General features: G+C 44.2%; 1 protein-coding gene across 2 annotated transcripts in view; it reads right to left on the bottom strand.

Annotated features, from left to right (window-relative positions):
* Positions 1 to 25,116, bottom strand: part of FLII (FLII actin remodeling protein) — a 46,269-nt gene that overhangs the window by 2,790 nt on the left and 18,363 nt on the right. For both annotated transcript variants that reach the window (XM_074207644.1, XM_074207643.1), the window contains exons 4-28: positions 24,784 to 24,864; positions 20,414 to 20,499; positions 19,418 to 19,579; positions 19,221 to 19,324; positions 18,558 to 18,733; positions 18,131 to 18,288; positions 14,695 to 14,779; positions 13,941 to 14,088; positions 11,689 to 11,822; positions 9,253 to 9,465; positions 8,656 to 8,835; positions 8,137 to 8,219; positions 7,971 to 8,045; positions 7,691 to 7,774; positions 6,429 to 6,600; positions 5,767 to 5,871; positions 5,310 to 5,501; positions 4,020 to 4,208; positions 3,718 to 3,857; positions 3,298 to 3,541; positions 2,884 to 3,038; positions 2,573 to 2,633; positions 2,338 to 2,466; positions 534 to 640; positions 276 to 381 (exon numbers count right to left, since the gene is read on the bottom strand). In XM_074207644.1, the coding sequence (XP_074063745.1) occupies positions 276 to 381; positions 534 to 640; positions 2,338 to 2,466; positions 2,573 to 2,633; positions 2,884 to 3,038; positions 3,298 to 3,541; positions 3,718 to 3,857; positions 4,020 to 4,208; positions 5,310 to 5,501; positions 5,767 to 5,871; positions 6,429 to 6,600; positions 7,691 to 7,774; positions 7,971 to 8,045; positions 8,137 to 8,219; positions 8,656 to 8,835; positions 9,253 to 9,465; positions 11,689 to 11,822; positions 13,941 to 14,088; positions 14,695 to 14,779; positions 18,131 to 18,288; positions 18,558 to 18,733; positions 19,221 to 19,324; positions 19,418 to 19,579; positions 20,414 to 20,499; positions 24,784 to 24,864 (3,369 nt within the window). The remainder of the gene's footprint in view (positions 1 to 275; positions 382 to 533; positions 641 to 2,337; positions 2,467 to 2,572; positions 2,634 to 2,883; positions 3,039 to 3,297; positions 3,542 to 3,717; positions 3,858 to 4,019; positions 4,209 to 5,309; positions 5,502 to 5,766; positions 5,872 to 6,428; positions 6,601 to 7,690; positions 7,775 to 7,970; positions 8,046 to 8,136; positions 8,220 to 8,655; positions 8,836 to 9,252; positions 9,466 to 11,688; positions 11,823 to 13,940; positions 14,089 to 14,694; positions 14,780 to 18,130; positions 18,289 to 18,557; positions 18,734 to 19,220; positions 19,325 to 19,417; positions 19,580 to 20,413; positions 20,500 to 24,783; positions 24,865 to 25,116) is intronic.

The raw sequence follows: 25,116 nt of genomic DNA, 5'->3' as shown, positions 1-25,116 counted from the left end.
AGAGGGAGGAGTGCTGCTACAAGGCAAGCATGACGACCTGGGTGCCACTCTCAAGTCCATCACTCATGGGCCAGAGGCACCCTGAGACAATCATTCTCTGGTCCTCGCTTTTCTCTTACATGAATTGGGAAGAACTATTCCCACACAGGTGAGGACCAAGGGAGATGGGGCTATGGACACGAGGCACTACCACCAACCTGCCAGGCCTGATACCCAGAAACTCTGTTTAGGAGTTGGGACCAGTGGAGTAAGGGAGCTGGCTTGGAAGAACTCACCTCCCGACCATTGTCCAACAGCATGATATCATCATCAGCCAAGTCATCCTGGCAGAAGTCTGAACATTTTTCTGACACTGAGAAGTAACCTTTCTCATTAGAACACCTGCACCAGAGAGGGAGAAGGAAAAGCACTCAGGGAGTTGAGGTTTCAGCTTGGGTTGAGTGGCCCCAGTGAAAGTGGTGAGAAAGGTTGGGGGACAGGGGGTTTCTATGGAGTAATGGGGGTTTAGGAGGGGGTCAGGGAAACAGGCTCACCTGAAGAGGCGAGCGTGCTTCATGTAGTCAGCGTCTTCATCATAGGGTTTCTGGGCTCCGATGCCCACCCAGAAGAAGTTTTCTGGCTCTTCTCCCTCATTAATGACCTGTCAAGGAAAAGAGGGGGCAAAGGGTGTTGGGGTGAAGGGGGCAGGCAGTTGGACAAGGGCAGGTTCAGCTATGACTGAGTCCTCATAACACAGCTGGGGTTTTCGTGGCAAAGAGGCTGGAGAGGTTTGCCATCTCCTTCTCTAGTTCATTTACAGATGAGGAAACTGAGCCAAACAGGGTTAAGTGACTTGCCCAGAGTCACACAGCCAGTAGGTGTCTGAAGTGTATTTGAACTTGGGCCTTTCTGATTCCTTGCCAAGAGCTCCATCTACTTGTCCACCTAGTGCATTATTGGTTTGAAAAATAAATAATTAGGGGAGGTTAGGTGGCGTAGTGGATAAAGCACAGGCCCTGGAGTCAGGAGTACCTGGGTTCAAATCCGGTCTCAGACACTTAATAATTACCTAGCTGTGTGGCCTTGGGCAAGCCACTTAACCCCACTGCCTTATGAAAAAAACCATACATACATACACAAATAAACAAACAAATAAATAAATATCTTATTTGAGCCTCACAACCCCATGAGGCAGGAGTACTGTTTAACAGGAAAGTGGGTCTTGGGAGAAGTTAAGTGAGGCAGCTGGCTCTGGAGTCAGAGGATCCCCTCTACTTTTATTTGTGTGATGTTAAACTCTCTGGACCTCAGTATCTTCATCTATCCAAGGACTTGAATGGGATGACCTTGGAAGGTTCTCTAATCTTTTATCTGAGGCAGGATTTTAACCTAGGCTTTCTATACTTGGTTCCAAGCCCAGGTTCTAGTGCCTTCTCCTACCCTGGGGGTGACTGATCTTATTATAGAGTGCTTTAAGGTTTGCAAAGCACCTTACAAATACCTCATATGATCCTCACAATTATCTGAAGAGGCAGGTGCTATTACCCTTATTTTACAGGTGAGGAAACTGAGGCAGGCAGAGATTAAGTGACTTGCCTAGAATCACACATCAAGTAAGTGTCTGAGGCTGGATTTGAATTCGGGTCTTCATGACTCCAAGACTAACATTCAATACAATGGGAAGTGGTACTTTCTCAGGCTATTCAGTCTCTCTATTTTTTTTTTCTAGGTTTTTGCAGGGCAATGGGGTTAAGTGACTTGCCCAAGGCCACACAGCTAGGTAATTATTAAGTGTCTGAGACCGGATTTGAACCCAGGTACTCCTGACTCCAGGGCCGGTGCTTTATTCATTGCACCACCTAGTCGCCCCCTCCCTTTACTTTATATTCTTAAAAGTTACTTAAAAGTTCTCAGAGTTTTTGTTTATGTGAGTTATAGCTATTTTTAGTGATATGTAAATGGCTTTGACTTCATGGACCCCTAGGAAGGAATGTGTTCCCAGACCAAATTTTGAGAACTACTGCTGTAGGGGGATACCTGAATTTGGAAAAAAGTTACATTTTTATTTTCATTCACCTCTAACTAAAATTTAGTCATCTCCTTCAGTGATGAGCACAGGCTAAAGTATTAGCAGGACTAGTTTAGGCTCCTATTGCTTCAAAATGACTGTTAGTGACTGGACTCAGCATTAGGTGCAGGAGAACAGGTTTTCTGTTTACAGACTGCCAAGGGGGTCCCATGTCCCAAGGAAGGTTAAAGCCTTTGTTCTGAAGATAAGAGGATGACCTTCCCTCTTCCACCCCTGGGGCCAGGGCCAGGGAGAATCTCCCCCCGCCCCCCCCCCTCCCCAGCCCTTACCTGCTTGCTGTAGGAGTCGTTGAACATGTGGTTCATGATGTCCTCAGCTAACTTGGCCTCATCAGGGTCAGCCGCCCGTCCTACCCATGTGTACACAATGCCTTGATTGTCTGTGCTCTCGAAGGGGACCTATGGCAAACCAGACAGCGCAGGTCCTCAGCGGTACAGGTCCTCCCTCTCCTTCCCCTACCCCAAGGGGCTCCCCAGCCATGCTTGCCCAGACACAGACCCTCACCTTGAGGATAAAGCAGAATTCAGAGTTGAGTAAGCTGGAGTCTGTGTTGATCTGGATACATCTGTAGAAATGCCGGGCCAAGGGAGACAGGTGAGCGGGGAGACAGAGGGTCAACTCCATGTGCCAACCCTCACCCAACTACCAGCCCTGGGCCCTAGGAAGGCAGCCTAAGCCCCTGATCCCATCCCCGAGGCTTCTATTGAATAACTGAGGTCAGGAGGATGGATGTGACACTGGGATGGACCTACACAGACACAGGGGACCTAGACCCTGGGCAAAGCGGGGAAGGGGGGAAGAGAGATGCTGGGTACCGGGTGCAGAGGGCACTGCCATTGGTGCGAATATGGTAAAGGCTGGGCTGCTGAGCATTCTCTGGAGCTTTTCTCTTCCCCTTGTGGATAATGAACTTTCTCTTGAAGTGGGACAGGAATTTGGGGTTCTCCTGCTGCTGAGTCATTCGCACCACCTGGGAGGGTTGGGGAGGGAGAGAGAAGAAAGAGGCTGATGACTGCCCTGCCAGAGACCAGCCAGATGGAGCCCACTGCCAACTCCCTCCCCCGGCTCCTTAGCAGCCACCCTGAAGAGCCGGTTGAATGGGAGGGATCTCTAGGGCCAATCTAGGCTAGCCAGACTCCTCAAGACAAACATGAAAAACATCCCCGATGCCATTCCCCTCTAGCGGCCTGGAGGATAGATATGGCTCCAGCAGAGGGTCTGGGTCTTACCTCCAATTTGCCTGGGAAGAGGCTCTCAAATTTCTTCTGCAGGCTGAAGGTGAAGGTGAGCCAGCCCATGTTGGAGGCTTCCCTGCCCTGCCAGAAGTAGACCACACACTGGAAGTCCTCCTCTGGCTGCTTCTCCTCTGCCACAGCTGCCTCCTCCTCCTCAACCTCTTGCTCTGCTTCTTCCCCTTCTGTGGCCCCTTTCTTCTTCTTTTCTTCTTCTTCATATTCCACAGGGACCCAGTACCTGGGAAAGGAAGAAGGGAAGGAGAGAGACACAAAGACTGGCCTCCCCTCCCTCATAACCTGAGCTCCTCTCCCCAAGGACAGATGTGGGAGATGTGCTGGGAACCTCTCCAGAATGTCCCAAGGACCACAGCAGTGGACCAAGGATGATGAGGCCAGAAAGAGATGGGGTCATACCTGCAGAGGAAAACATAACAGTCTTGAGTGTGGAAGTGACCAAACTCCTCCTCAGGCAGGCGGGCAAACTTTTTGCCTTCGAGGACGAAGCCCTCCATGCCATCCAGATCTTCATTCCACTCTTCCATCAGCTGTTCTGCCTGTTGGACTACTGTCATCAGAACCGAGCCTTCTGATAGATGTCTCTCCCTCCTCCTCCCTTTCCCCAGGTCGATGTGTCCTTCCATCCAACCTTCCCTTCTGTGGCCCTCTCCTAAGCTGCCCTCCCAGCCACGCCGGTCCCCCTCTGGTCGCTCCAGCACCTCAGTCAAAGCCATGGGAGGCTGGCGTGGAAGAAACAGGGCTGTCAGATCTGCCTTCATCTGGTCCTTCTTCTCCGTGTCTTTCTTCACCTTGCCAGCCAACCCGTCTCCTTGCACCACTGATTCAGCATTTCGGGTGTAATCCACTTTCAGCACATCATCCCAGTTCTTAAACTTGGCCTTAAAAACCTAGTAAGATTTTCAGTGTATGAATAGTTAGGCTGACTTTTCTTTCCTCTATACAAAATACTATCTAGCATTTGGGAGGGGGAAGGATACATGGGATCATATAGTGATGTAAGAAACAGAAATTAGCAATTAAAAACTTCTACACCTAAGTTTGCTTGGGGGGGGCTTTAGAGGGTTAAAAGGTAGAGGCAGTAAGATGCAGAGTGGAGGAAGGGAATTTAATTGCTGTTTTGTCTTGTACCTAATTGGCTAAGTCTGGACAACTCTGGATTTGGAATCAAGAAATGCTGAGTTTAAATCCTGCCTTAGATACTAGCTGTGTGACCATGGGCAAGTCAGCTAATGTCTGCAAGCTCAGTTTCTTCATCTTTAATATGGGGTAACTACCAGTTGTCACAGGACAAATGAAGTTAATGTAAAAAATTTATGAACCTTAAGGTACAAAATAAATGGTAGCTATTGTTACTAGTACTGATTTGAGATTTTAAAAGTTTATTTACAAACAATACCAACTCTGATTTTCACACCTCTAACTATCTGTAGATAGGTTGAATGACTTGCCCAAGATTTTGTTACTGTTCTTCAGGCATGTCCAACTCTTGGTGACCCATGGAACATACTGTCTGTCGGATTTTCTTGGCAACTAGAGTGCTTTTGCAGTTTCATTCTCCAATGGACTAAGGAAAATTGCCAGGGTCACACAGCTAATAAGCATCTGAGGCTGGATTTTAACTCAGGTCTTCCTGATTACAGGCCCACTGCACTATCTATTGAGCCAACATGCTACCTTAGTACTCAGGGTTACAGAGGTAGCAAATACATATGAAGGGCAAGGTTAGAATATAGTGTTAGAGAGGCAAAGGATCTTGGAGATCAGCTAAAGCAAACCCTTCATTTCAGATAAGGAAACTGAGGCTCACAGCAATCTAAATGACTCGCCCTAGTTGACCCAGGGGCAGAGTTAGAAACTGCCCAAAAGCTCCAACTCCAAGGTCACCTTACTTCCCACTATACTTCAGCAGTCTAACCAAGGCTAATAACCACCAAGCAGCTCAGTCCTGACAGACAGCCATCCAGGGGGTGGAGTCTGGGGGAACCCACCTGACACTCTGTGCCCTCGAGGTTGCGGCTGACCATAGCATGCCGGGGCCGGTGCAGCATGCTGCAGAGTTCCTGGCCCAGTTTCAGGGCAGCAGCCCGTACGAGACGTGGGGACTTGCGGCCAATCCAGATGAAAACGTCAGACCAGCAGTCCAGAATGTACACCGACTTGGTATCCAGAAGGCTCTGCAGCTGGACATCCAAGCCCAGGGTCAAGGGGAGACCTCATGAGCCCTTTCTCTGTAGACCTCACTCCAACCTCAAACCTCACCAGTGGCTCAGAGACGAGCTGGAGCCCAGGCATCCAGCATTTCCCTCCCAGTTCCCAGACCAAGGACTCTGCAAACTTGGCTGATGTCCCATGACTGCCAGAGAACTCTAAGCCTCTCCCTTCTATGGCCCTGTGCTGGACTTGGAGAGCTTGAACATCTTCTCCCACCTCCAACACCAGACATACCAGCCTCATCTCAGGCATCAGTTCCACCTTTGGCCATTTCTTGTGTTCCACTGAGAGCTTGTAGTTGATTTGAGGAAGTTCCAGGTAACCCAATCCCAGGCCCACCTAAGCCAAATGTGGGGGAAGGAAGGTCAGAATGAAATGAGATGGTCTGCACCTCCCATTTCCTCACATGCATTCAGCAAACAAGGTTTTTGATTCTGCCTTCACACAATTCCTCTAAGCCACTCAAGGGGGAATGAAGACAATGCCCACAAAGTAGAGCTCTGGCCTTCATCGTCTACTTCCCTTCTCTCCCCGTGTTCCAACCAACCTGTCTTGCACAACTACTCAAGGCCCTATCTCTACATTGGTGTCTATACTTCCGGAAATCTGATCTCTCTCACATACCCAAGTCCTAGCCAGATCAAAGCCAGCTCCTTCACAAAGCTTTCCTTGATCTGCCCCAGGCCACAGGGATCTCTCTCTCCCTTCTCTGGCCTCATTTACTCTATGGCTATGCCAGATTTTCCACAGTGGTTTTTTAAATAGACTGCAAATTTCCTGAGGGCAGGGATAACCACATCAAACAGCAGAAACTTGATTAGATCAGAATTCTTTTTATTTTTTTTAGATCAGAATTCTTATAAAACGTGTGACCCCCCCCCCCCCCAGGGCCTTACCTTGTAGAGTTTAGGCCGGGCAGGACGGAAGTCATCAGGGACGTGCTTTGTAATCTCATGGGGCTCCCCACCCAGCACCTCCCAAAACTCAGGGACTTCCTGGCCTTGAGACAACAGTGTGATCTCTGCCTTACCCTTCCGCTCATTCTTGTTGATCTTCTCTGCAAATAACCTAGTGGGTCAGGGGGGGAGAGAACTTTTAAGACACAAAGAAAATATATCTTGGAGAAGAAAAGGCTTAGAGGGGGTGCACTATGGTTGTTTTGGATTCAGTCATTTTCAGTCATGTCTGACTCCGTGACCCCATTTGGAGTTCTCTTAGCAAAGATACCGAAGTGGTTTGTCATTTCTCCACATCATTTTACAAATGAGATGTGGCAGAGTGAAGTGACTTGCCCAGGGTCACATGGGGTAGTAAATGTCTGAGGCTGAATTTGAATTCAGGTCCAGCTCCATCGAGCTGCCCCTGCCAGATTACTGGCATTTCAGAATAAGATGGCCAAGTTCTATAAGTTTGAAAATTCTGTGCTCCATGTTTTTTTGCAAAACTATGCCTGCCTCTGTCTTCCTTCCTTCACTATCAGCAGATGGACCATATCTGTGATTTCCCTGGTGTTTTTAGTTTCCCAGAAAATTGCTCCACCTTTGCAGGCCATCCCCTGCTGTGTGATTTACATCTTAGAGAAGTGTCTAAGGCTCTGAGATTGAAAAAATGAAATGCCCCAGGGTCACATAGGATGTGTCAGAGGAGGGATTTGAACCCAGGTCTCCCTGACTCTGAGGTATACTCTCCACTCATTAGGTAATAGGTTCATAACCTTTATTTTGTCAAGGATCCTTTACTCAGTCTGGTGAAGCCTATGGACCCCTTCTCAAATAATGTTTTTTTAAATGCTGTGAGATCAAATTCATAGGTAACATACAATGAAAACTAATTTTACTGAAATGCAAAATATTAAAAATTTTAACTTCACAGACTTTCTAAAATCTAAGTAGTGTTTCCAGATTAAAAACCACTAACTTAAATGTTAATAAAACTCTTTCAAGGAAAAGCCAACCTCTGACTTTTGGTGTCAGAAGGAAAGCTATCCAGGCCATCTCAGGAAACAGTCCTGGGTGTGGGTCAACAGGGGTCAAGTAAAGTAGAAAAGGTAGAGTGGAAGAAGAGCCAAATATAGGTGACTGGCATGAGGATGCTTGACCAGCACCCAGTTCTGCTTCTAATGGGAAATGTGGGTAGAGGCCAGGGATGGAGACTGCACCTGGCTTTGGTAGTACCACTCAGTGTGGCTTGGGCCCCTCTCCAAATATAGATGTCCAGCCCATGGTCCAGGAGGAAGACAAACCTGGAAAAAACAGAGATGGAAGCCTTAGAAGATCACCCATCGCCCCCAGTTCCTTCTCCCTATCCTGGCCCAGATGAAACACACTGGGAAGGGAAGCCCCATGATCTTGGTTTTCTTTCTCTAGCACTGGGGCCAGCTCCATGAGTGGCCATGGGGAACTTGGTTAAACCCCATCTGAGGAAGTTGAGGGACTCACCGAGGATCCAGAGAAGCAGCCTTAAGAGGCATGGGCTCCAGTTTGATGTTCTTCTTCCCAAAGACTCGGTATAGTCTATAGGATTCAAGGGTGGGAGAAAACTCAGCTAGGACATGATTCAATTAAGCCCTCCAGAGCCCACCACCTTTCTCCACCTCACCCTCACCTGGTGACATAGTGTGTGTCTTCAACAGTATAGAAGCCACTGGCTGTGCCCCCCTCGATATACGAAATTTCATGATCGAATACCTGTGGAAAGGGGTATATTTAACACCTTAGCCTTGTACCTGAGCCCCCTGGTAGGGATCCTAGTGGGGGGACATGATGAATGACAGTGTATGTGTGTGTGTGCATGCACACACACACACACACACACACACTAAGAGTGGGAAGAAAAGTCCATGGCCATGATGAATCAGAATATGTATGTTTTTGTTTATGTGACAGCTAGGGACATAATGAATATGAGTGCATGGGTGTGTGTAAATGTATAAACACCCATGCACACTCACAGATGATTGTGTCATGAACAAGGGCCAGGTATGTGTACCAAAACATGAATGTGTTTTAATGTATGAGCTTTTCAAAGATGGGTTTCAGGATGGTCAAGATGGTGGGAAGGGATAGAGGGGAGGTGCCCTAGCAGCTTAACAAGCATATTTCTCCTCCTGGGGCCAAGGCGAACCTGGAGGAACTCCTCACTCTCATCACCCATCTCCTCTCGGATGGTCCGGCACTCAGCACCCAAGTAGTTTCGAAGGTTGACAGCATGGATGGCTGAACAGGCTTTCTTGTCCAAGGTGGACTCCCCACCAATCCAGTAGTAGATCTCCCAGTTCAAGGAGCCACTCTCATCCAGGTATGTCTAGGGATGGGTCAAGGACAGAGATGGTTCCTCAGTCAGTCCCCTTGGGAGCTAGGCTACATACCTACTCATGTGGCATCCTCTCCTCCTCCTCCCCTTCCCCTCTACATGTTCTTCCCCACCCCCCAAGAAGAATACCTTAATAAATCATCCCCTAGGAAGGAACTCTTCTTGTAAGATGTTGGCAAGTTGATTCCTTCTCATTCCCCAGGTAACACCCTCCTCCCACCTCTAGGCAGATTCCCCAGTCCATTTCTAGAATAGCCATCCACCAGCTTCCCCAAGGCTGCTTTGTAATTCTCTTCCCCTGGAGGACCTCCAGTTTCCTCTTCCCTCCTGCCTCAACTCCCTTCCATTTTCCACCCTCTCTCTATCCCTGCCACATCCCCAGGTGCCACCCTTACAGATGGCACTTACCTTTAACACAATGTAGCAGTCGGCCTCATAGAATCTGCCATGTAAAGCTTCATCCACCATGGTGGGCACAAAGTTCTCTATCTGCCAGATGGTAAGGCCTGGCAGCTGGCCCACATCTTCTGTGAAGAACTCTGAGTAGTCCAGAGGTGGCTTCTCTAGGCCCTGATCCCAGCGTTTAGCCTTGGTGTCTGACATCTTAACATCCGCATTCTCCTGAGCATTGTGGGGAGGAAAGAAAGTTGGGGAAAGGCCTCCCCCTGCTGAAATATGTGAACTTTGGGATGTACTCTTAACCCTTTCTCCTCTTGCCCTCTCTAGAGCTTTCATTGAATCTTACTCATCCATCAGGAGGCCAATAAGCATTGCTAAAAACCTTACTATAAGCTAAGTGGCTAGATACAAAGACAAGTGTATCTTCAAGGAGCTCACATTCTAATGGATGCAAAAATGATGGCTTGGGAGAATGGGAGAGAATCTCAGAGGCAAGGAATGTCAGTCAAATCTAGACAAGTCTTTCTTTGTTAATGAGGAAGAAGCTTCACAGAAATAAAGCTGGAAAACCTGAGAGGCCAGCATGCCACCAAAGAAAGAAAACTGGATTTGGAGGTTCAAATTCCAGGTTCAGGAGATTTGGGTTTAAATCCCAGAGCTGCCTGTATGACCCCTGGACTTAAAACTCTCTGGGCCTTGATTTCCTCATCTATAAAAGGAAAAGGGTGGACTAAATGACCTCAAAGTCTCTTGGAGCTCTAAATCAATCAATACAGCTAGTCCAATCCTCACCTAACCAAGAATGTCCCCGACAAAATCCCCAATTTGGTACCTTCCCCAAACTCATATTACAGTTACAACAAGGGTTTTTATTTTTATTTTTTTCAATTAGGAGAAGAAAAAGAGAGAATCCTGAGAAAATAAATGCTGGCAAATTGAAAAAAATTTTTTAAATAATACCAATAAAACCTCCCCCAACTCCTCACTCTATCCAAATTCTTTTGTAACCAGCTCAACTCCCGGTTCTTCCAAGAAACCTTCCCAGATGACTACACCCCCCCCCCCCCCATGTTTTCTCTCTTCATGCTCCAGCTCAATGGTCTCTCTCTTTGAAGGCCACAACCCAGCCCCAAGTCCCATTCAGTCCTGAGCAGCCTGCTTCTTGTGCAAGGGCTTTCTCTCCTCACTTAGAAGACAAGCAGTGCCTTCTCCTAGACTCTTCACAATGCCTGGAGATGCTAGGAAAGCCCTTAGGTTGGCTGAGCACTCCAAGGTTTCCAGGCTGGGAACATGGGGACATTAAACACTATGACCAGCCAAAGCTAACCCTAACAGGACACTGGATTAGAGCCTCAGACCAGGACAAGACCTAGCGGAAGCAAGGCGTGGGGGGAGGAGACATGTTAGGGAAAGGAAGCAGCTACAAGCAACAAATGCTAAGACCTCCAAGGACTGGGGAATTGGGTGAGACCTACTCTTACATTAAAGGATAGACATACTCCTTTAAACCTTGTGATGCACTGTCTTGCTTCCTAAGATGCTCCTTTAGTGCTGGCTCTGTTTCTGGGAAAGGGTCAGCGACAGACATCCCCCTCCCCACTCTGATCATGTACCATTCCATCCAAGCAAGGATGTGATGCTTTGAGTCCCAGGGGATAAAAGGTCCCCTGCCTGTGTGGGGGCTCACATCATCCAAACTCGCTTACCTAGTGCTCCTTGGTGGGAACCTTCTGTCTCTCCCCTTTGGGCTCTTGCAAGGGCTGGGTCCCATGCCTAGAATAACTCTCTGTGAGCCCATTTGGGGTTTTTTTTGGCAGAGGGCACTGCAGTGGTTTGGCATTTCCTTTTCCATCTCATTTTACAGATGAGGAAAATGTGGCAAACAGTATTAAGTGACTTGTTCAGGGTCACATAGCTAGTAAGTGTTTTGAACTCAGGAAGATCTAGCTGCCAAGATGTGCCTGAAATGTTTTCCCTTGTTCACTTTTATGGCCCAGCTTCTTTCAAGGCTCAGTTCAGGAAGCACCCTAAAGGCTTCTTCTGATTTCCTTGGGCATTAGTCACCCCACCCCCCTGAAATTATGCTGCATTTTTTCTTTGGTATAGACCATGTATTTATTACTTCTGTGAAGATACTGTATTCCCCCCACCAAAAAACAAACTGTATGCTCCCTGAGGCCGAGGTTTCTTTCAATTGTTGTCTTTGTATCTCTACTACCCAGTACAATGTCTGACAATAATAAATACACAATAAATCTTGCTGAAATGAACCAATAATAAACCTATTGATGGCCTTAAATTCAAACCAACACACCCCAGAAATGTAAGTTTCTTATGTCCCATGTAATGCAGGGTCTTCTCCCCTGGATTATGAAATTTGTGCATTAGAGAGTCAGGAAATAAGAATGGAATGGGGCCAGTTTGGGATGAAATGATTTTTCCTACCTCCAGTTTTTTGTTCTTCTCCTGAGCCACCTCTGACATGCCCTTTAGCACCTGCTTTGCTTGGTCATCCTGGGCTGAATCTTTACGCCTCCGAAGGCGTAGCTTTCGAGCCAATGGGTCCTTGGTACCACTCCCTGTGGGGACGAGAAGCAAAATCAAGATTGAAAGCATTGATCTCATATTCATCAGACTGGCTCACATGACAGAAAAGGAAAATGAAAAATGTTGTGGGGGATGTGGAAAAATAGGTACACTACTACAATGTTGGTGGACTTGTAAACTAGCCTAACTATTCTGAAGAGCAATTTAGAACTATGCCCAAAGGACTATTAAGGGGGGGGAGGAAATATATATATATATGTATATCTATATATGATCAAGCAATACACTACTAGCTCTGTATCCCAAAGAGAACAAAGAAAAGGAAAGGGATCCATATGTACAAAAATATTTAAAGTAGCTTTTTTTATAGTGGCAAAGAAATGGAAATTGAGGGGATGTCCTACTGATTGAGGAAAGGCTAACTAGATTGTGGTACATGAGTGTGATGGAGTACTATCGTTTGGTAAGAAATCAAGAGTAGCCAGACTTTAGAAAAGCTTGGAAGGACTGAGATGAATTCATGCTGAGTAAAGTGAGTACAACCAGGAGGATACTGTACATATTAACAGCAACATTGTACCATGATCAACTCTGATGGAATTGCTCTTCTCAGCAGTGTAATGGTCAAAGACAATTCTAAAGGATTTGTGATGGAAAATACCATCCACAACTAGAGAAGGAATGGAGTCTGAATGAAGACCAAAGTATACTATTTTCAATTTTTAAAATTTGTTTTATGCCTTATGTTTTTTTTCCCTCTCGTGGTTTTTTTCCCTTTTGTTCTGATTCTTCTTTCAAAACATGACTTATATGCAAATATGTTTAACATAATTATAAATGCATGACCTATATTCGAGTGTTTATTTGTCAAAGGGGGAAGGGAGGAAAGGGAGAGAAGAAAATTGTTCACATTTTTACAAAAAAAATTTACAAAAAATGAGTGTTGAAAACTATATTTGCATATAGTTAGAAAAATTAACAAGTAAAATTTATTTTAAAAATTTAAAAATATATATTTATAGCACTTTTGTGTTGGCAAAGAATTAGAAATTAAGGGGATGTCCAACAATTAAGAATGGCTGAACAAATTGTGTTATATGATTGTGATGGAATACATTATGCTATGAAAAATGACAAGCAGGATAGCTTCAAGAAAACCTGAAAAGGCTTCTATGAACTGATGCAAAGTAAAGTGAGCAGAACTAGAACATTATACATAATAACCTCAACATGATAAGGATAATCAATTGTGAAAGACTACTCTGATAAAGACCAAGACAATTCAAAGGACCCATGATGAAAATTGCTATTCACCTCCAGAGAGAGAACTAATAAAGCCTGAGGGCAGATGAAAGCATATGTTTTTTTCATTTTATTTTATTTTGCAACATGTCTAATATGGAAATATTTTGCATGACTTCACATGTATAATTATAATCATATTGTTTGCCTTCTCAATGACTAGGAGAAGGGCTGAAGTGAGGCAAAGAATCTGGAACTCCAAATTTTTAAAAATGAATATTAAAATTAAAAAAAAGAATGAAAAGAAAGAAACTCAACTCCTGACAGAAAGGTGACAGGCGTAAGATGCACAAGGATCCAGAACATTTTTGTACAACGTCAATATAGAACGTTTTGCTTAACTATACAAGTTTATTGTAAAGGTTGTTGTTTTTGTTTACTCCTTGGAGAGAGAAAGAGGGAAAAATGCTTATTAATTGAAAGAAATTATAATTAGCATAAATATGGGAGAAGGAATATGACTTTAACCAAGACCTAGCCCTCTCAAGACTCTACCTCCAAGAGAAAAATTGTCCAATTCAGACCATATTATACAGGATATCCCCAAATCCTCATGAGAAAGAAGTGATGTTATACAAATGAGACAAACATTTTTGGATGTGATCAATATGGGAATCTATTTTGCTTTATTAGACATGCATGTTAAAAGGGTTTTGAATTTCTTTTTTCTGAGGGTGGGATGGAGTGGTAGAGCTGGGTTTACAAGATTAGAAGGCAGAGTAAGCATCTTAGGATTTGGGATTCAAGGTTATACTGCTCTATCCATCTTTGGTGGGGAAAAGAGAAGGAAAGTTCTTGCCTCCTCTCTGTCCATCATACCCACTCCAATGAAGGACCCACAAACCCACCTGCACCAGCTGCGGCCACAGTAGCTGGGGAAGCGCCTGCCAGGCGCAGTTGGTTCTGCAGCGAGAAGTCAATATTGTACCATTCAGAGGAATGGTCTACTGGCTTGGGGGGCATCACCAAATTGGGGTTCTCTCGCACATCCAGGACCTAGTAGGGATGCCCAGAGGAGATAAGAATAAAAATAACAACAATAATAGTACTTATATGGGACTTAAAAGTTTGCAAAGCATTTTATAAACATTATCACATTTTACCCTCATAACAATCCTAGTAGTAGGTGATATTATCAGTCCCATTTTACAGATGAAGAAAGTAAGGGAAATAGAGGTCAAGTAACCACAAATTATTAAATGTATGAAGTTGGATCTGGACTCTGGTCTTCATGACTGAAGATCCAATGCTCTATCCACTGTGCCACCTAGCAACTTAAAAGCATGTCTTGAACATTCTTCAAAGATGGTGAGTTGGGGTGGGGGTGGGGGTAGGATTTGGAACACTAATTTCATCTGTGTGGGGAGTGAATGTCCCAGGAGAGAACACTGATGCAGGCAGGTAACCACTCTCTAACTTAGAGAATAAGTTAAGTAATTTGCCCAGGTCAGGACTGGAGTCAAAATGGCCTCCCACTCAAACTCAAACCCAAACCTCCTCCCTCTAAATCCAGTGTTAAGCAGGGCCACCCCTCCCTTATTCTGTGACTGGCATGAGCCTTTGCTGGCTTCTGACCCTGCTGAGCTCATGCCCAGGACTTACCTCTACTTCAGTCAGGAAGTGGATGGCCTCAGGAAGGGTAACCAGTCGGTTCTTGTTCAGGATCAGCTTTCTCAATTTGGTGCACCTGTGGGGAACCAAGGGGGGTGGGGGGGAGACTTCAGGGATCTTAGACTTGTGGCTCTCAGGTAGGGATCCTTAACCACCTCCAAAGAATCCATGGATAGATTTCAAAAGGCCTTGTGAACTTGGATAGGGGAAAAAAAATTAAATCTTTTGTTCTTGCTGCTGCCATTTTTGAGTTGTGTCCAACTCTTTATGACCTTACTAGAGTTTCTTGGCAAAGATACTAAAGTGGTTTGCTATTTTTCTCCAGTTCATTTGATGGATGAGGGAACTGAGACAAACAAGGTGAAGGGACTTGCCCAGGGTCATAAAGCTTATGAGTGTCTGAGGCCAGATTTGAATTCAGAAAGTGTCTTCCTGACTCCCAGCCCAGCTCATTATCCACTGTGCCATCAGTGCTGCAACTAAATGAAATTCAGCAACTGCTTCAATTATTGGAAAATATTATGCTGAGAAGGGGCCCAGAGGCTTCACCAATCAATCAATGAATCAATAATATTTATTGTGTATCCATTATGTGCCAGGCACTGTGCTACATGGTAATCAAATGAACAAAGACAGTCCTTGAGGGGCGGCTAGGTGGCACAATGTATAGAGCACTGGCCCTGGAGTCAGGAGTACCTGAGTTCAAATCCCATCTCAGACAATAATTACTTAGCTGTGTGGCCTTGGGCAAACCACTTAACCCCATTTGTCTTGCAAAAAAAAAAAAAAGACAGTCCTTGACCTCAAACAGCTTATGATCCAAACCCAATTAGCAATAGTACACACCAGACTGCCCAATTTCAAGTCACATAAAAATTAAGAATACCTAATTCTAATGAGTTCTTGGGCAGTGGACTAAGACCTCAGTTCCCTTCCCGGCCACAAGCCTCTAGGAGAGTCAAGGAGGTCTGCTTAAGGGTGACAGCAGTTTCTATTCCCAATGACATTCACTCTCCTCCTACTCCACTACCATCAACCTTTCCCCCATCCTCCCTTTAAGGGGAAAAAAATGAGTTTCTCTTTTGTCTAAACTTAATGTGCCCTATTGGTTTGATGTTTTAACTTAGTTTAGCATGTAGCTGGTTTAGTGGGAAACACCTATTTTAAAACATTAAATTTGTTCAATCACCAAAAAAAGACTATGTAGGAGTTAATAATGGGGGCAGCTAGGTAGATAGAGTGCCAGGTCTAGATTCAGGAAGATTCATCTCTCTCTGGGCTCAAATTTGGTCTCAGATACTTACTAGTTGTGTGACCCTGGGAAAGTCATTTGACCCTATTTGCCTCAGTTTCCTCACCTATAAAATGAGATGGAAAAGGAAATGACAAACTACTCCAGAATCTCTGCTAAGAAACCCCAAATGGAGTAGTGGTATACAACTGAAAAATGAGTGAACATGAATTAATAATGAACAGCTAGGGCAGATACAGTTTGGATTCTTAATGAATGATGAAAACTGTATAGCAGGCATATTGGGAGTACATTACTTACAAATTAAAATGTTTTGGGGAAATATTTGATAAAATAAGTAAAGCTACAATATAACATAGATAATATTAATTTGTCTTTTTCTAAACCAAAATGTAGCCTATAAGGGATTCCTTTCTATTTGAGTTTGACACCACTATTGTATAGGACAAAGCTATTCTTTATCATTAAATTGGTAGAGGTGGGAGCAGGAGGGAACAGACCTGGTATAGGGGCAAGCGTTCTTAACTGTTTCAATATATTTGACTTCCTATGTACTTTTCTTTAATGCATTTAAAAACATTCATTTGAGAATGGGTTGAAAGGCTTCACCAAACTGCCAGAAGGGCAGACGACCCTGCTCTAGGGAAGTTCTATGGAGGAACTTCTTTTACCAACAACTAAGACAGGTCACCTTGTTTAGAACTTAGGAGTCTCAGTTACAAGGTTAAGTTCTATTTAAGAGATTTGTGCAACATCAAATAGCAAATCTATCAGGACTGAGGCCTCTAGTCTAACCATTCTGCCTTTATATCATTAATTATAATAAAACTTTTTTTAAACTAATAACAAAAATGATGATGCCACCTTATATCTATATCATGCTTTCTTGGTTCCAAAGAGCTTTCATACATTATATTGTTTCCTCTAATTCTCACAAAATCCCCATGAGCTGCTTGGGATGCGAATAATTGGTCCCACTCCAGAGATGAGAAAACATTATCTCAGATTTTAAGGGATTTTGCTCGCGTCACCTGGCTAGTAAATGTCAGTGGTGACCAAGCACACACTGAACAGTAAACTGGAATGTGCCCAGGACTGTGGACTGGGGACCTCCCTTGACCAATGGAGTTCTAAATTGTGAGTGAGCATCAGAGATTGTCCTGGGACACTCACTGACCAGTGTCAGAGAGAAGTGAACCAGTGGCCGGCTCTCCATTCACCATGTTATGCTGCTTCCTTACTCACTGCTCCTACCAGGAGGAACGAAAGAGCCATTGAAGGCTCAAACTTAACCATTCAGCCCTTGAACAAGATGGAAATATCAGATGCCAGCACCCTCAGAAAGGGAGGCACCCCCAAATTCATCATGAAGTTTGAAGGACCAGAGCTTGGAAAACCAATCCTAAGGGCAGAAGAGTGGCAAGAATTTGACCACATTGGGCAGCTAGGTGGAACAGTGGATAGAGCACTAGTCCTAGAGTCAGGAGGACCTGAGTTCAAATCCAATCTCAATACACTTGACATACTGTGTCACATACTAACTTGGCACATACTAACCCTGGGTAATTCACTTAACCTTGATTGCCTCAGGGAAAAAAAATGACTAAATCAAGTGATTCTCAATATTTCCAGGAGTACGAACTTAGAGGAGGAACAAAATTATATCCTTGTTCAAATAATTGGTTTCTTTATGTATTTTATTCTATGTACAGGTGGGTTTCAATTAGTAAATGATGAAACCTGTGAAGTGGTCACCTGTACTTGAATCTATACCATTAGAAGTTAGAATTATGTAAAAAAATTCAAATAACATGATCACTTCATAGGATTCATTATTTGTACCTACTGAATACTACCTATGTTTAAAAACACTGATTCTGAGGAGTCCACAGATTTAACAGAATGCCAAAGGGGTTCATGACATAAGATAATAGTTAAGAAGAATCCCTGCAAAAGTCACAAGTTGAATGACAGTAGAAAATGAGGTATTTTCCAACCACAGCTTCAATCTCCCCAGAGGAAAGGACAGATTTAGAATACTGTAGGAAGAACAAACCTCAAGGCATGAGCTACTGGGGCAAGCAGCCCAGGCTGCTTAGAAAGGTTCCTTTTTCACTGACCTCTTTAGGGGGTTGACTGCCCTTTTCCTCACCCAAGGTCCTCTCAGACTCCTACCTGCACAAGCTCTCAGGAATGAGTTCTAGGTTGTTGTTGGCCGCCATGAACTCCTCCAGGTTGGCCAGTTTGCCGATACTAGAGGGGATGCCGTCAAAATCCACTTTGTTGGAGTTCAGGTATAACTTTTTCAGCTTAGTCAGCTTGCAGATGGCAGACTAGAGACCAAGAATTCTTTCAGGGCTAGACTTGTGGTCCCAGGGACCAGCCCCCTCCCCACCAAAAAAAATTCTCCCATCTCACAAAAACCTTCTTTGAAGGAAGTGGATACTACATATTTCTCCCATTCTTCCTCTCCCTTCTTCCCAAGTTATCTCTATCCTATTAGACTATATGCCACTTCCCATGACCATGATCCCAATCCTCCCCAAGTCCCTCCCTGAGAGGACCTGGCTGAGGTCCAGTCATGGATGCATGGGTCACTCACAGGGAGAGAGGTGAGCTGGTTTCGAGACAGATTCAGTGTCTCCACCTGGACCCACTGGTCAATGCATAGAGACAACTCAGAGATCTGGTTGCTGCTCAGGTTGAGGCGGCGAAGGCTGGGGAGGGTGTAGAGACACTCGGGCACCCAGGTCAGGTCATTGCAGGACAGGTCCACATCTGTTTGGGGGGAGGGGGGCAACATGGAAGACTTGGCAAAGGACCAGATTTTGGGCAGATGGAAGATGGACCAGAAGAGATCCAGAGCTGACCCTGCCAGCCTGCGGTTCTCAGGAAGCCACCTGCTCACTGTGAATACAACTCGAATCCTCCCCGGCAGGGAGATGGATGGGAGGCCGGAGGCCACAGAGCTGCACACAGAGGAGGAGACTCTCCCCAGTCCTCCAAGGCCTCCCAGGTTGGCTGAGTCTGGCCACAATCCTCATAGTTAAACTAATGCTCCATATTTGTTCTGACTTACAAAGCACTTGTACTAGATCCTCAGAACCAGGCCACAGAAAACAAGAGGAAGAGTGACATGAGGACTGAGGTCTCTGAACTTCCAGTTTAGGACTGCAGTCTGGGGTATCCTGCCTTCACCTCTCCCTTTCCATGCCAAGGACTACCCTTAGGCCATCCTGAGGACACCCAGGCTGCCCCTGCTTACCAGCAAGGTTGACCAGACCCTCAAGGCTGGTGGGGAGGTTGCTCTGGGTACGCTGAGTGTTCCGGAGGTGCAGGGTCTGAAGAGCTGTCATAGCAGGGAGCTGCCTGGAGGGGGACAGATGGGAATGATGCAGACAACTAGAGGGGAAGGGGAGGGTAGAGGGTGCCCAAGCAGGAACAGGACTGGGGAACCAGTACCTGAGCTGGGCGTGCAGAAGAGGGTTGTTATTGAGAATCAGTGTCTGCAGGTGCACGAGGCGTCTCATCTGGGGGGGCAGGCTCTCCAGCTTGTTGTCGCTCACATCCAGGTATAGCAGGTCAGTCAGGTTGATAAAGAGCTGGTTGGGGATATTATCGATGCTGATGGGGAGAAAGGGAATCTCACTTCAACAGCCTATAATACATTTCTGCCCCTCACCAAACTCAAAGTGTCCTCCCCCCCCCTTATTTTTAATGATCTGACTACCAAAGCCCAGCTTCCATACCCCTCTCTTATCAAAATGATTCTTTGAAGCTTTAAGATGCTATCTCTTTTGAACATTCCCACCTACCCCCCACTGCTATTTAAGGGAGCCTTCACATTTCTCAGCCATCAAAGGGAATCACCCAAGTGTAAGAGAATGGCTGCTATTCTCCAAATAATGAGACCAGAGGTCTAGCATTAACCTTGACACAATTCTCCACATAACTATGGCAGGATTACTTAACCGTCTTAAGCCTCAGTTTCCCCACATGAAAAATGTGAGGCTAAGATTAGTTCATTTTTTTCCCCAAGGCAAATGGTGTTAAGTGACTTGCCCAAGGCCACACAGCTAGGTAATTATTAAGTGTCTGAGGCCGGATTTGAACTCAGGTCCTCTTGACTCTAGGGCTGGTACTCTATCCACTGCACCACCTAGCTGCCCCGATTAGCTCATTTCTAAGGCTACTACACCTAAAGACTGGCTCCCCCTTTACCAAAATGATTCTCTGGAGCTTTAAGATACTATTGCCATTGCAACACTCTCAGCATCCCCCCCACCCCCATACTGATTTCGTGTGTGTGTGTGTGTGTGTGTGTGTGTGTGTGTGTGTGTGTGTATTCACAGAAGGAGTCACTGGGTCAGCCTCAGATTGGGAAGGCAAGGGTGGAGGAGTCTTCTACCCTCCCGTTTTTTCCTCCTTCTGGCTCCTCTAAGTGACCCAGGCCAGCACCTGTTGTGACTGAGATTGAGCACCAGCATGTTCTTGGCATTCTCCAGCTCCCGGGGACATTCTGTTAGCTGGTTGTAGCTCAGATCCTGTGGGTCAAAGGTAAAGTAGAAGATAAGGAGTCCTGGCATCCTCCTGCAGTCAACCCTGCCACCAGGTGAGTCTCTAGAGCACAGAATTGGGGGGCCACCAGGTGGAGTCTCTACAGCACAGGACTAGGGGCTACTAGGCAAGCCTCTAGAACACAGGACTGGGGGCCCACCAGGGGAGTCTCTAGAATACAGAACTGGGGGGGGGGGTACCAGATGAGCCTCTAGACTCCAGGACTGGGAGGTCTCTTTTGCCTGGGGAGGACCCTGAAAACCAGGTCCATTGAGAATGGGTAGAAAATGGGACAAAATTGTACGGCCCTATCTTGGACCTGAAGGAGAGATAGAGGAGCATGCCCTTCCCTGCAGCATTGGGGCTAAAGAAGGGGCTATGGGTCTTGGATCCAAGAGTCCAAGCAATGTCAACAAAGCATGATCTCTGAGTCAGTTCATTTTTCTTCACTTTTTTTTGTTGGTGACCCTTAGGAAGGATCATTTGTCAGGGATAGGGCAATAAATGTTACATAAAAACCAGAGGGCACCAATTAAGCTTAAATAAAGAAAATACTAAAAACAAAGCATTAGGGGATGAGATCTCTAGTTCTGGCTCTTAAATAATTTACCATGTGAGACCTTGAATAAGTTGCCTGGGTCTCAATTTTCTCATCTGGAAAATGGGGGATAATTATGCCTGCCCTATATTCCTTACAGGGATTTTTTCAAGGAATCAATGAGCAAGTTCTGTAAAGCATACAGAGATAAGAGATTTGTTGCTCTAATCCAGAAACTATTTTAACAAAGATCACAGCTTTTATTATAAAGCCAAACCTCAATTAAACAAAAAGTTCAGGAAATAGTGTGGATCAGGGGTTAGAGTGCTGCATTTGAGGAGGCCTGGGTTCCAGTTCCACCTCTGTCTAGCTGTGTGATCAGGGATAAGTCATTAGCCTCTCTCCAAACTTCAAAATTCTAATTTGTAAAATTGGAATAGAAAAATTTGTATACCTATATCATAGGGTACTTTTGTAAGTATCAAATGAAACAATAAAGATAAAATACTTTATGATATAATACAAGTATCCATTATACAATATCACAATTATATGTATAAAATATAACATAATATATATTATATTAACACACTGACACTATTATATATAATTATATTAAGTATTATGATCATGTTGACATTAATATTGAATTAATACTATTATAAATGTCAGCTATTACTTAGTTTCCTGGTTAACAAAGTATCTCTCCTTCTTTGCAGAGGTGGCTGCCTATGGGGATAGAATGCTGCATAATTGATATGTTAGTTATGAATGGCTTTTTTCTACTTGTTTCTTTTTTATTTTATTGCAAGAGATAGCCAACTGAGGGAAGAAGGAAGAAGGGAGGGAATAGATTCAGAAATTAAGGTGCTAAAAAAGAATTACTGATATCATTTGCTTTTCTTTCTAAGTGTTCAAAAGTCCTTCTTGTCCCTTTTGTTACTAAAAAATCTATCTGAAGAGTCCAAGCAATGTCAACAAAACATGAAGAAATTCTTACTAAAAAGAATGATCATTGGATAAAGGCAACTGAATTAAGACAGGGAATATCCAATGACTGGCCAAAAAAAACAAAACAGCTTGTGGTCTTATCTAGACAAAAATCATTCTGCCCCCACTTTGAGTTAGGAAAGGAATCAGCCATGGGGAAAAGAATCAGCTGTATTAAGGCAACTTTCATGGTCCAAAGATTATGTAACAAGTGACTAGGAGCACTAGGTGGTGTAGTAGATAAAACTCCAGACCTGGAGTTAGGAAGACCTAACTTCAAACACTTACTAGCCATATGACCCTATCTGCCTCAGTTCTTCATCTGTAAAATAAGCTGGTGAAGAAAAGAGCAAACTATTCTGTTATCTTTGCCAAGAAAGCCCCCAAAAAGGGTCATGAAGAGTCCAACATGACTAAAAAGATAACTAAACAAAAAAAAAAGAGATGGGGGAGGGGACTGGCCAACAACTGGGTCCGTGTCGGCCCATCTCCCCTTACTCCTACTTGGTATTATGCATTGTATCTACAGAAATGGATATAGACTGTACAGATGTTGTATCCCTACAATACTGCTGCACCTAGACAAACTGGAATTAATTCATGGTCATTTGTTTTTTTCTTACTTTGAATGGATATAGATGGCATGTTCAATTGTGCTATTAGTCCATTTTCTTGAGGCCTATCCAAGATTCTTAGGCAGTGCACATCCATAGGCTAAGTTCTGCGTAATAGCTTAGAAACCCTGGGTATCTGATCTGATCAACCCCAAGTCCTTTTTGGAGGAGTTCTACCTTCTGAATGCCTAAGTCAGCCTTTGGTCTACCCCAGGGCAAGTCTGGACCACCAACTGGAATGTCCTCCATGTAGAAGAGGACACATTTCTGCCCAGGCTATCATCCTAAATACCCCAAGGTTCCATACCTAGCCTGCTCCTAGAAATACAACTGTATTGAAAGACCCAGCCTACTGCTGATAGACCCAGCAGCTTTGACTTTCTCAGATTCTGACTAGGTCCAGTTCACCCCATTCAAGTCTAGTGGCTCCCCATTCCTAGAGGTTCAACAATATTGGTACAAAGTTTGGTCTGGACACCTGATAAATGATGGGCCTATAGCTGCTCAGAACTCCTGGACCTCAAGTAATCTACCAGCTGTTGTTGTTGTTCTATCATTTCAGTCATGTCCAACTCACTGTGACCTCATTTGGGATTTTCTTGGCAAACCACACCTTTTCCCAGCTCATTTGACAGTTGAAGAAACTGAGGTAAACAGGATGAAGTGACTTGCCCAGTGTCACACAGCAAGTAAGTCTGAGAGGTCAAATCTGAACTCAGGAAGATGACTCTTACTGACTACAGACTTGGTACTTTATGCTTACCTACCCACCAGTGTTAGCCTCCCACTAGCAGCAAGGGTTATAGCTCTGCACTACCATTCCAGCAGCTAATGAGAGTAATGAGTCCATCATAAGTAGCCAGACATTTGAAAAAATAAAAACTTTTAAAAACTTGGAAAGATAATTTCCCAAACCACTTAAAAATCTTCAAATCAAAGAGTTTCCACTGAAACTAATTTTAGGTTCTGAACCATTATTCTAAGACATGATGAAACTCCTCAATCTATTTGTAAGAATAACTGACTGACATCCAGGAAGATGGAAATTTACTAGTCATATTTCAATAAAAATTTCTGCATACTTGGTAGCTAAAATTGAAAAAATAAGTATCACGTTTTAGTAAGAACAGCCAATAATTCACATTTTACATGTATCTATGTCTGTGAAGTTACTTTTTCAATTGTGATGGTCATTAAAATACAATATTGAAATAAAATGAACTTAGAATAAGCCCCTCTGAATCACTTTGCCACAAAGTGTTAAAGTAAGACTTTTTTTTTTTAGGTTTTTGCAAGGCAAACGGGGTTAAGTGGCTTGCCCAAGGCCACACAGCTAGGTAATTATTAAGTGTCTGAGACCGGATTTGAACCCAGGTACTCCTGACTCCAAGGCCAGTGCTTTATCCACTACGCCACCTAGCCGCCCCTAAAGTAAGACTCTTTAAAAAAAAATGATACCTATTCAATTAGCTAAACAAAATTAATGTTTTTATTTTATAAATAATATTATAGTGAAAATAAAAATGTTTCTATACCATTAAATTAAAATTTTAAATTATTTTTAAAAGTATTTATCATCTTTTTAAATGTCAATTTTCGGTACATGATAAGGACTAATAATATAATAACATATACATGTACAGCAGTATAATTTATAAACTTTATGTTAAAAAAGTTTTACAATATTAGGGAACACAATCCAAAGTTTGGAGATTGCTTCTCTAGGCCCTAGACAGACACTAAAAAAAGGGGAACAGAGTTATGATGTAATGTGAACAGAGCCTAGAACATGCCTATAAGCTAGTTCTGTTTTTCATACTTTTAAAATAAAATTCCCAACTCCACTTGTTTTCCTATGATTTTCTACTTTCTTGTAAATCCAGAGAACCAGGAAATAGGACAGCTGAGTTCTGAGCAACAGGTCTGACCACTCAATCATTTAAAAGAGCTAACCCATTCCTGGGCACAGGCTACTGATAGTTACCCTTTTGCTCCAAGCAAGGCTGTGATTTTTGCCTTGGAAATACACTCAAAAATCGAAATGTTGGGAGTTGGATTTATAGGCTGGGGGTGGCTTCTTTGGAGAACCAGACAATCTAGGAAAAGCCTGGAAGAAGGGGATTACGTACTAGCACAGAGAGGTCATCCAGCTGGAAGATGTCATCTGGCACCCCAGAATTCTTCAGGCTGTTGGCCCGAGCCACAATTGCCTGCAAAATAAGCAACATGACTTAGTAATTTCACTCCAGAACTGGAGGGTGTAAGAGACTGTCAGGAACCTGCCTACAGGTTCCAGCTTAGAGAAGGGAAAAGGGAACAAAGGTGGCTGAATTCAAGAAAAAACGCAGCTTGTGGGATAGAAAGAACAGAGTTAACTGCCAGGCCTAGGAGTCAGGAAGTCTTAGGTCTAATTGCAGTTCTGTTGGTAATTTGCTGTTTGACCTTGGACAAGTCAATGGATC

The sequence above is a fragment of the Macrotis lagotis genome, chromosome X (assembly GCF_037893015.1).
Source record: "Macrotis lagotis isolate mMagLag1 chromosome X, bilby.v1.9.chrom.fasta, whole genome shotgun sequence".
Classification (NCBI taxonomy): Eukaryota; Metazoa; Chordata; class Mammalia; order Peramelemorphia; family Peramelidae; genus Macrotis; species Macrotis lagotis.
Note: the sequence above shows the minus strand (reverse complement) of the source record. Positions and strands in the feature narration are given on the sequence as shown.